Source organism: Hypomesus transpacificus, chromosome 17, assembly GCF_021917145.1.
Source record: "Hypomesus transpacificus isolate Combined female chromosome 17, fHypTra1, whole genome shotgun sequence".
NCBI lineage: Eukaryota > Metazoa > Chordata > Actinopteri > Osmeriformes > Osmeridae > Hypomesus > Hypomesus transpacificus.
Window position 1 is genome coordinate 14,096,591 of NC_061076.1, and position 11,439 is coordinate 14,108,029.

Sequence of the window (11,439 nt, forward strand, 5' to 3'; positions counted from 1 at the left end):
AAAGGCTATTTTTATGTTACAGTTATATAGTCATATGTATATATATGTATGTATATATACATATATATATGTGCATGCATCACAGAGTTAGTTTGGAGGTCGTATTCAAAAATACGTAAATGATCTTCTGCATTCAAGGGGTGATCAAATCCTCCAAAAGCATATGAGCCAAAAGTTGAAAGAAACACTTTCAAAAAACACTTCCACAACTCCAAGTGCCTTGCTTTTGGCATTGTAACCTGGATACGGTGATCCATCCTGCCCCGCTCCCCTCAAGTCTCTACCCCAGCACCCGTTATCCTTAGCGACCAGCACCTAGACTGCTCCACAGATGACAGGAAGTGACAGCATAACAGTGACTTTGTGGCTACCTGGGCAGTGTGACCTTTCCCATGCATGTGTGGCTGCCTCAGATAAACACAACAGCCTGTCACAAAGGACGGGGTGCCGGTGAAGTTTTGCATTCCGTGGGCACACGGGAAGAAGGTTCCCCTGGGTTCTGCGGCCCTGGACCAGGGGCCCTCCAGGAGGTGATGAACGACAGAGGTGCTTGTGTTGCTCCGAAGCCTCCATGTTTGATCGAGCTCTTCGTACTTTCATAGCTCCAGGATGAGTAAACAAATCTCCATCCGTTTGGCGTCCACTTCCTCTCACTCTCTCTCTCTCTTTAGTATAGATTTGCCAGAATGATATCTCACTGTCCAGGATGGAGGGTGATAGGAGCTGACAACACAATGGCTTTGTCCCATCTGACATGACGTCTCCTGGGGGTGAGTCTACCATACAAACCTCTCTGACAGCCGGCAAACACACAAGCAGAGAGGTTGTGTGTGTGTGTGTGACCAGTAGCGGGGCGAGCAGGCGAGTGAGGAGGGGATGGGGTTGAAAAGAAGAAGACCAATAAAATCGGTCGAATTCTGGAATCAACGAGGGCTTGCTGAGTGGAGCCCGGTCGCGAGAGAGAGAATGAGTCATCGGCCTGCTAATCAGCACTCAGAACCAGCCCAGTGGACGACACACACAGACGACACGATCAACGACGAAACACACAAAGAAAACCGGGGCCTAAAAACCAGCGGGAGATCGCTGAAGTTGTCCATGTCCCCTTAGCCATCGACATGGATGATTGGTATCAAAGATGGCAGCCCGAGGCAGCCTTCTCTCCCTCGCTCTCCTCGTCGTCTCTCTCCGCAACGGCTCAGACTGTCACCTCCGTCTTGCTGTTGGTGGGCAGCCCCTTGTGTTTGGGGTGCATGTGGGGGGAGTGGCCGTAGCCGAGCGGCTGGGAGAAGAGCTCAGGCAGCGTCTCGATGCTGAACTGCCGCTTGTTGGAGTATGCTTGGCGCCGGCTGTTCTGTTGGTGCAGCTGTTGGTGCTGTTGGTGCTGTTGATGCTGTTGGTGCTGTTGATGCTGTTGGTGCTGTTGGTGCTGTTGATGCTGCTGGTGCTGCTGGTGGTGCTGGTGGTGCTGCTGCTGCTGCTGGGAAGGCAGGATGTGGGCAGTCGGATGCTGGATGTGGCTCTTACTGGGGTCCCAGGCTTTGAAGGCCGAACTGGAGGTGAGCGGGTGGGTGTTGGTCTTGGAGATCTTAGGCTTGGGGATCTGGCCGGCGTTGATGGTGATGGCCAATGGGGCGTGGATGTCCGGGGGAGGGAGGAAGGGCTTGTCCTTGGGGTGGAAAGCGATTGGCTGGAAGGTGGGCGGTGACTGGCGGTGGGTGTAGTCCACCATCGGGTAGCTTTTATAGTAATCTCTGGCTGCTGTGTCTGCAGAGAGAGAGAGAGAGAGAGAACGAAAGAGAGAGAGAGAGAGAACGAAAGAGAGAGAGGGAGAAGATTAATTAACTTTTTCATAAACTAATGACTTGACTTGACTAATAACCAATTAATTCCTTGATATGCAAAGCCCTACCAATCCATGGTGGTATATTATTGTTCTAATGGGCCACACACTCAGACAGTTACCTCTGTAATAGTAGCCCTTTGACTTTAAAAAGGAAAATGAAGGTGACCCCAGTCTGTTGCCTTTGGCTTCCACTCACAGAACACACACACAGACACACTCACAACTCCAATCTCGGCCTCCCAGCCAACCTGTCAGGTAAACTTTGAACAAAATGAAAGTAGAACAGACAGAATGTGCAGCAGTGCCTGGAGGGGCTTGTTTCACCATGAAGGTGTGTCAGTGTATCTTGGCAAAGCTCGAGTGTATTTGGATGTGTGCGTGTTCATTTTTCCACCCTCATATTTGAGGGTTCAAACCTTTCTCCGCCACAGTTGAATGAAAAGAGAAGACAAGAGAGAGAGGGGGGGGGGGGGAGAGACAAAGACAGTGGAAAGGAGAGAGAGAAAGGGATAGAGAGAGAGGCAGAGAGAGAAAAGGAGAGAAAGGAGAATGGAAGAACAGCAGCAGCAGCAGCAATGGGCGCATAAGCGGGAGTTTTGAGTGGGGTAAAAATAGAGCGGGTTCGAAGTGTCGTGTCGGATTAGTGGCAGGGCCCTGAGAGCTGCTGTGTGAGGTCAGTGCCGGAAGCCCCACAGCCCTCAGACACTAACAACCTTGCTCACATCACTGTTTTGTCATTTTCCCTTTCTTTCAACGAAAAAAAATGTACGAGGAGAAAAACCATGGAAAACGCACACTCCTGGTTGTTGTTGTTCCCTCTCTCTCTCTCTCTCTCTCTCTCTCTCTCTCTCTCTCTCTCTCTCTCTTTCTCTCTCTCTCCTATCTGTCTCTCTCTCTCTTTAAGTTCTCGTAAGTTTGTTGACATGTGTAACCTACATGTTGCTGTACATGCATATACAGTAAGAGCACAAGGTTTTACTGTTGTGAGCCTGCAGAGCCCACAGTCTGCCAGGCAAGTTGATTTTATTTGGAGTAATCGAGGACTATGCTTGCCTTTTGATTACCGATGTGAAATGTGAGACATGTGAAAATGTGAAAATATAATGTGAAAGGAGTTCATCAGTTGAAGTGAACAAGCCACGTTTTACTTCACTTGAAGTATTTTCAGGACACACACAAACCTTCGACAATGTTACAACCTAGTAATACGAGTCATGTTCTGATGCTAAGTTACATTTACATTTATTCCTTTAGCAGACGCTTTTATCCAAAGCGACTTCCAAGAGAGAGCTTTACAAAGTGCATAGGTCACTGATAATAACAACAAGATAGCCCCACAGCATTGCGGGTAGTCAAAAACAAGAAGTACATATTGTGAACAACCAAAAAATAGTGCTAAAGTTAAAACTATGACGGAACGTCTGGTGGTTTTGTGTTTTGTGAAAACGTTTCTTTTGATCTTGTGCATCGGTACTGGTGTTGCTTATGTGTCTGTTCCAAAAATGTATCCGCGGCTAACATTTTAGAGAACTAACTACACACACAAAGACAGCCGTGTTCAACAGCCAAATCAAAATAATTCATATTTTATGCAAATTATTTTTTATTGGGTGGCATTCGTCGTCTATTATGTCGATAATGACCTCTCAAAGCAACGGCGGTAGGCTTTCTTGTTCGTTGGCATGGGACAAATTCTGCAGTGCTGCCAGGACTACGGTAACAGCACTGTTGCCAGCTCTCCTATACACAACACGAGCCATACTTCACATTCTCCAGGTTGTGAAAGAAAAGCGGAAAAAGCCTTGTGATTTCCGACCGGCCCCTCTATAGGAATCCTGTCAAACGCTTGAGTCGGAGAATAGCGGTGGCGTCTGGCAGGTGTCTCGTCATTCATAATCAGCTGGAGAGACGTTTTCATCGATTTTCCGTTGTTTGGAGGGTAAGCAGGTTGGAACGGATGGCCGTGTTTGAAATGATCCTGTGAGGAAGGGGAAGTAGGGGGGATGTGATCACATAATGACGGTGCAGTCCAGTAGAGCTAGAGCAATGGCTTCAGTCTCGGTCTCAGTCTGGCTTCAGTCTCAGCCTCTGCCAGGGAACGGCGCAGTCCTGGGCTTGGATTTCCGACTCCAGTCTCCATGGAGAGATACCAATGTGATAGCACTGGGAGTCAGGTGGCTGAGCGGTTAGGAAATCGGGCTAGTAATCCGAAGGTCGCCAGTTCGATTCCCGGCCGTGCCAAATGACGTTGTGTCCTTGGGCAAGGCACTTCACCCTACTTGCCTCGGGGGGAATGTCCCTGTACTTACTGTAAGTCGCTCTGGATAAGAGCGTCTGCCAAATGACTAAATGTAATGTAAATGTAAATGTAAGATAGAGAAAAGGCTAAACAAGTCCCAGTGATGCCCGCGAAGCAAACTATCCAACAATATCGACGTAGGCTCAACGATGCTAATGGCACTGGCGCTGACAGTTTGCACTGTAGTGACCTCGGAAGCGGTGACGTCGTCGTGACGGCCGGTGATTTCCGGTGATTTCTCCCGGGCCCCACCCTGGGTGGCACAGGAAGCGTGGCGGCGAGCGGGGCATATGCGCCGGCAGCGGGGGTCTCTGCCCTCTCGGTCCATTTTCTCGCCCTCTCCATCGCGTTCCCCGTCCCTCCCCCCCCCTCCTCCGCTCTACCCCTTTGCTCCCAGGCGGAGGCCCCCTCCAGTCGTTAGGGTTTAATTACGCAAGATATAGGCTGTGGGACAGCCAAGTCCAAAGGCCTGCTGGGATACCTGGCAGAGGTAGACTGGCAGCGGCTCCAGAACCTTCTGAACTGCTCTCTGTCCTCCTCGTGACTTTGCGCACACAGCCAGAGGAGGAGGATAAACCAGTGGGTTGTTTATTGCGCTGCTAGAGGGCGGAAATCACTTGTGAAGAGATGATAGGAGTGAGTCCTTAATCCTGAACTGTGTGTAGGTGTGTGTGTGTGTGGGGGAGGGGGGGGTTGGATGAGGATCTGGGTGTGTGTGTTGCGGAGGTTGTGAGTGGGGGGAGTACGTGTAGGTGTGTGAGGGGGTGTTTCAACCTTTTTTTCAAGACTGCGTCAGTGGTTTTGCGCCATCCTGTGCGTCAACCTGTTTTCTCTACTCGTCCTGCCATCTGCGTGCATTTCATGACGAGTGTGCTGTCAATGTGTGTGGGTGTCTGTGCATGCACGCACGTGTGTCCCCGGAACCATACGGCTGCCAACAGGAATTCCAACGAGATGCAGGGTGTAAATAAGGAAGCAGGCGGTGCTCCGCCACGGTGCTCTGCCAGCCAGGAGGCGTGCCCTCGTGAGGAGCCTGAGGAGGGAGCACGCCAGTGTGCAGCACCACAGGACCTTGGCATCCACCACAACACGGCAACTTAGTGCTGCGTGTGCGTGTGCAATGGACTGCATGGGTATGGTGTGACTCTCTGTGCGTACCGTGTGGTAATACATGTTTCTGTGTGTGTGCTTGCAACGTATATGCAAAGCACTGTCTGTGTGTTGTGTAAGTCTGTGTGTGGTGTGTAATAAAATATGTTGGTGTGTGTGCAATGTATATGTAGTATACTGTGTGTGTGTGTTGTGTGAGTCGGAGTGTGCTTTGTAATAAAATATGTTTGTGTGTCTGTGTGCGATGTAAATGGAGTATACTGTGTGTGTGTTGTATGTGAGTCGGAGTGTGCCCTGTAATAATATGTTGTGTGTGTGCGCTAGGGTATACATGCGTGCATAATGGCTGTGTGTGTTTGTGTGTAAGTGGAGCATGCGGGGCACCCGGCTTTGAAAATGAAACACCCAGCTCAATTAAAATGTAACACTTTGAAGGACCAAGTCGTCATCTCATGGATGGATCCAGTAAGGGCTCCTTCTGGTGAGGCGCTTTACAGGAACCTCATCAAACAGCAGGGATGTGACAGAAGACAAAGAGCGCCTGCTTCACATGCTGATGGAACTGGTCTCGTAAGCGTTTGACTGTGTAAATCCAACGCCAACCTACTATGAATCGCTTGGCACTTCTATCGAAGGTCCCCTAGGTGCAATCAGCCTTATTTATTCAGTGAGCGGAATAATAAGATGAGCTATACTCCATTTCCTGGCGTTTGAGTTCGGACTGTTGCAGTCAGAGCTCGGGAGACGGCTTGTGTTTGGCCACACGCAACGTGCTCCGTGTGGGGATGAACAGGTGTGGCGCTGTCTTTGCACATGACAGTCAGCGCTGGCCGCAATGTCCTTGTCAATCTGGAGTGATGAGCTGATGCAGTGTGTGTAACTGTGTGTGTGTGGGGGGGGGGGGGTGTGTGCATGTTTCTGTGCATGTCTGTGGATGTGTGTGAGCATGTGTGTGTTGGCAAGTGTATGCATGTACAGTATGTGTGTGTGTGTGTGCGTGTATGTGTGCAGGTTTGTGTGTGTGTGTTCCTGTGCATGTGTGTGTGCCTGTGTGTGTGTGTAACCAGTGTGGTAGCTAAGGGACTGAGCCACCTCTCCCTGTTGTCTCTACTCACTACAGACCTGTCCAGACACATACTGTCATTCAGCCATATGCGCTGTCCTGCACCATTGTTCCTGCCTGTGTTTCAGCTGCTACCAGCTCTGTGTGTGTGAGTGTGTGTGCTTGTGTGTGTGTGTTTCAGAGACTCAGAAAGGGAGAGAGAGAGTATGTATCTGCACAATGACACCCTGCACATTTCAATTTGCACTATTGTATCGTTTGCACTATCTGTATTTTTAGGTTGGATTGTAAATTAGGGCTACTTATATTTTATTCCCCTTAGTATTAGCTAGACCCCCTTAGTATTAGCTAGACTTTGCTCCTTTTGTATAGTTAGTCCACATATTTAAGTTTCGATATTCCTATGTGTTTAATGTATGCACCTCCCTGCCGAAGTAAATTCCTTGTTTGTGCAAACATTCATGGCAAATAAAATCTGTCTGATTCTGAACCTTCTGATTCTGATTTATAGTTGTGGTTGAATCTAAGTTTTTTATTTTTTCATTCTTTTATTTTCAGCGGGTTGGTTTTGTTTGGAACTGGTGTGGAAGCCTTTTCTTTGTTAATTAGCGTCTGCTAAATTAATAAATGTAAACGCCCTTTTAACGCAAAAAGTGCCTATTGAAGTTTAGCTCAACATTTTTTTGTTTTAATGAAGTTTATACATGGACGCCTGGAACCAAATTGAATCGGTTAAAGTCACTCAGAAAATATGCCAACCCATCCAGGCCATAGAATGGCTAGCTTTTCGGTGGTGTCGCTGGCTGAAGGGGTGTTTATGAAAGGTTCTCAGTTGTGGGGGTGAGTCAAAGGGCACGAGATGAAATTCCAGAGAGCGTGTTCCTGTGTACGACGTACATCATGGTGGGATCAACACAGCTCATCCTGGCTGACTCTGCAGACATAACTAATCGACCTTCAGATCTGTCTGTGGATATGACTGTCCCATCGGTACTCCAGCGTGTGATGGTGGTGGTGGCAGGTTTTCCGTGTTGGTGTGTGTTTGTTTTTGCTTACCCACTGCCTTGAGGGAAGTGTACTTGTTAAAGCCCAGCCCCAGGTTGTTGTGAGGGTGGGACAGTGCCATCGCTGGGCCCAGAGGTGACAGCGCAGCATTGTTCAGGTGGTTGTGGTCTGAGAGGGGGGGGAGAAGCAGGGAGAGGCGGGGGAGGGGAGGGGAGAAAAACAGGGAGGGGCAAGGGAGAGACAGAGTAGGAGAAAAAGAGGGGGGGGGGAGAGAGAAGAGGAGAGAAAGGGGGAGCAAAAGGAGGAGAACGAGGGGGAGGGAGAGAGGGAGCGAGGGAGGGAGGGGAAAGAGGTTAAAGAGATCCAACAAAAGCGGATAGAACTGTCATTCACTCAGAAGCAATACAGGGAAGCGGACTCAGGGCAGATTTAGTGACCTTCTGGAGCATCGTGTGTGTGTGTTTGTTTTATCTGTGGTGTGTCTCTATTTTCGTTCTCGTCAACAGCAGCTTACAAGAAACAATACATGCTCAGAGCAACACGGTCATAGAGAGGTGCCCTTGGAGGGGGTTTAACTACTCAAACCCCCTCCCCCAAACACACACGCACAGCCCAATCAGTTACAAAAACTCATCCTCTGGACATGAAACACTCTCTATCCCAGGGCAATTTACACCGAGGTCACAGGCGTAGCGCAGCACATTCTCACGCTACTGTAGCTAGCCCCGTATCACTGCTGCCTTGCCCTGCTCTGTCTGTGCTGTACAGCACTGTGTCAAGGTCACAGCGGTCATTACCAGAGAGTCCTGGTCTGAACCCTGGCAACCCAACTCCCTCATCGCTACCATCACCCCCGCCATGCCCCACCCCCCACGGGGTCAAGCGGAGTGAGGGGTTAATGTGGTCTCGTCTGGGGTCGGGACAGTCACGGACATCCCTTTGACTGGCATGCGACATATTGTACTCGACACACGCACACACACGGATGCAAAGACACGCGAGCGCAACACACACCGCAAACATGTCATCGCAGCGCTCCATTGGGCGCGAGCTAGACCCTCTTCCTGTGTGCCCAGAGGGGAAACAGCTGCATGGATTGTTTTGATACACAAACACACATGCATGGAGTGTGTAATCGACGTGCGGAGGAAACCCAGCCTAATGTGTTGCCGTTCCGCCCGGAGGGCAACGGTCTGGGGGTCAGAGGTCAGGGGCAGGTTGAGGGTCATGGATGGGGTTTCATCGCACCCGCCCGTGCAAAGCTCTCTGCAGACGATCAGTCAATACCGTGTGCGGCCTTCAGAACGATGGGTTTATCCGTTGACTCAGGGAAGGTAACCCGCAGACACACGTACACACACCTGCACACACACACACACACACGCTGGGAGAAAACTGTCAAAAGAGCAGGACCACAAATATCAATGTCCCTGTACTTGTCCTTTTTTCCGATGGCAAATAAACTTGAGGTTGGACTAGATCCAGAATTGAAAGACAGCAAGATGGCAGAGTGATGGGAGCTACAACAGTGAATCCACTATTCATGTACACTCAACATCAACACGTTTACACCAGCTTGTGCTTCTGAGAGCCCAGTCAGAGGAACACGACACCCTCTGAGCCGAAGTGACAGACAGAGGCTCGCTCTGGGCCGCTCTGCTCAGCACTGCTCTAAACACACACACAGACACACACACCAAGCCTGCCATCTCTGGCACTCTCCCCCAACCAATAGGCCGAGGTAATACTGGCTCCCCGGCCAATGGGAAGAGCACATGTTGACATGAAGAGAGCCACATGTGTCGGTGCGTCTGGCGGTTAGCCCAAGTGTGGGAAGCAGAGGAGGCTGAAATCTACTGGAAAATTGCTGAGTCAAATTGTTTCGACGTTAGTCACAGCCATCTTGTCAAATCAAACAGATGAGAAGGAGGCTTGGTCTATGGTTACATCAGCAATTAACTTCTGTTATCCATCTACAGGAGTCTCCCCAAGCCTCAATGCTTCAACACTGCCCCTACAATAGCTGCTCTCAGACTCGCTCCCCTTCGGCTCTCAGCTTTAATTGTTCCCTGTGTGACCACCCCGACAATAACAACAACAAGAACAGCAACAACAAAGATAGGCACGTCAACATCAAAAGTGTCTCTAGCGTTGGACGTCACAGATTCTTAAAAGGGCCAGCGATAATCACGAACGTCGCAAAAAAAGGAAATGACGAGGTGTTATCTCATCCATGGAGGGGGGGGGGGGGGGCAGGGGGGGGGAAACTGTTGACACAAATAAGTTTCCGAAGTCGTCCCTCTTTGCTGTGAGAAAAGAAGGAGGGGAAAGGAATGGCTCCAGAGTTGACTGATTGGATTAGAAATGGCGCTTCCCACCCCTGCGTAATTGATATGTGATCACGATGCGTACTGAGTGCAGAGCACCGAGTGCTGAGTGCGTGCGGAACATTGACGGGCTTTCGTGCAACAGTTCACGACCGCTAACGTCACTGTGACACCAGCACTCATTCGCCCGCATTGACTCTCTTTCTCTCATGCGCTTTCTTTTTGTCTCTGTCGTTGTACCCCGGCTCTCTCATAAGTTGCATGTGTTGGATATTTCCCATCATCTCAAGGAAGTTCCTTCCCTCTATTCACCTTTCTCTATGACTGCTCCCTCACCCTAACACTACCTCACAGCCCACCCCTCACCTTGGCTTCATCTTCCAGCCCAGCCCAGCCCTCACCCTAACTCTCAGATGGGGTCAGATGACTGAGCGGTGAGGGAGTCAGGCTAGTAATCAGAAGGTTGCCAGATCGATTCCCCGCCGTGCCAAATGACGTTGTGTCCTTGGGCAAGGCACTTCACCCTACTTGCCTCGGGGGGAATGTCCCTGTACTTACTTTAAGTCGCTCTGGGTAACAGCGTCTGCTAAATGACTAAATGCAAATGTAAACTCTACCTCCCAGTCCAGCCCTCACCCTGGCTTTGTCAGGATGCCAAAAACTGGCTTCATAAATCCAGTTCTCGCTAAACATCAGTGGAAAGAAGAAATGGAGAGGTGGAGAGTTACAGAGGTAACATCAACTAGTTGTCCAGTTTGACCACAGGGACAGGATAGACCATGTGGCCAGGACATGATATGGAACAGGACAGGGGGCAGGAGGCTGGACACTAGGGGCAGTAGGCTGGGTGCTGGGGGCTGTGGTCTGAGGGCAACTGGGCGGTAGTATTGGTGTGCATTTCTTCTCTTCTCTCTGGCCCCTGTCAAGTGCGCCCCATTATATTTGGACAATGTTGTTGTTTTTTGTGAGTGTTTCTCCTCCCCTCTCCCCTGTGTGGTACATAGCTGGCGGAACATAGACTGATGAAGTGATGAAGTCTCTAAGGCTTGTATGTTGATAAGCTTCACCACATGCACTTGTCAGTTGGAGAGCGAAAGACAAAGATCAAGAAAGACAGCCTGTGAGAGAAAGAGAGAGAAAAAGAATGAAAGAGAGAGAGACAGAGATAGAGAGACAGAAAGGGAAATAGAGAAAGGGTGAGTTAGAGAGTAGAGGCACGAGGAAGACACAGTAGATGTGTGTGTGTCCTGAACATACATTTGAAATGGAAGCATGGAGGTCGGAAGGTAGGCGGGGAGGGAGAGAGGCAGAGAGACAGGCAGGCAGGCAGACAGGCAGGCAGAGAGACAGGGAGACAGGGCTGAGCTGGTGTGCAGAGTGCTGCTGGGGGATGGCCTAATTCAGCAGGGCTCAACATCAAAGGCCCCCAGTGCTGCTAGGCCTTCAGCTGGGTAGCTTGTGACATAGCGGGGGCGGGGGGGGAGGCGGGTGGGGCGGGGGGGCGAAGGGGGGGAGGGGGGGCTGGAGGGCGGGGAATGGATCTACAACAGCACCAGTACAGCAGTGTCAGAAGTGATTATAGTGTGAATGTACAACACTGATACTGCAGATCCGGACCCCTGGAAGAGATGAAGACAGAGCAACGAGGAGGAGAGAAAGAGACGTTCACAAAGAGGGAGAGAGAGAGAGACAGACAAAGAGTAAAATAGAATAGCAAAATGTGATCCAAAAAAAGTGAAAGGGGGGTAGCGAGGGTAGGAGAGAGAAAGAGAGAGGTGGAGTGGGGGAG

At 50.2% G+C, this 11,439-nt stretch overlaps 1 protein-coding gene across 1 annotated transcript in view; it reads right to left on the bottom strand.

The window, feature by feature from the left end:
* Positions 1–290: 290 nt before the first annotated feature.
* Positions 291–11,439, bottom strand: part of LOC124479505 (protein shisa-8) — a 39,369-nt gene continuing 28,220 nt past the window's right edge. Inside the window, exons 3-4 of the mRNA XM_047038273.1 lie at positions 7,375–7,491; positions 291–1,767 (exon numbers count right to left, since the gene is read on the bottom strand). Coding sequence (XP_046894229.1) covers positions 1,199–1,767; positions 7,375–7,491 — 686 coding nt within the window. The 3' untranslated portion in view covers positions 291–1,198. The remainder of the gene's footprint in view (positions 1,768–7,374; positions 7,492–11,439) is intronic.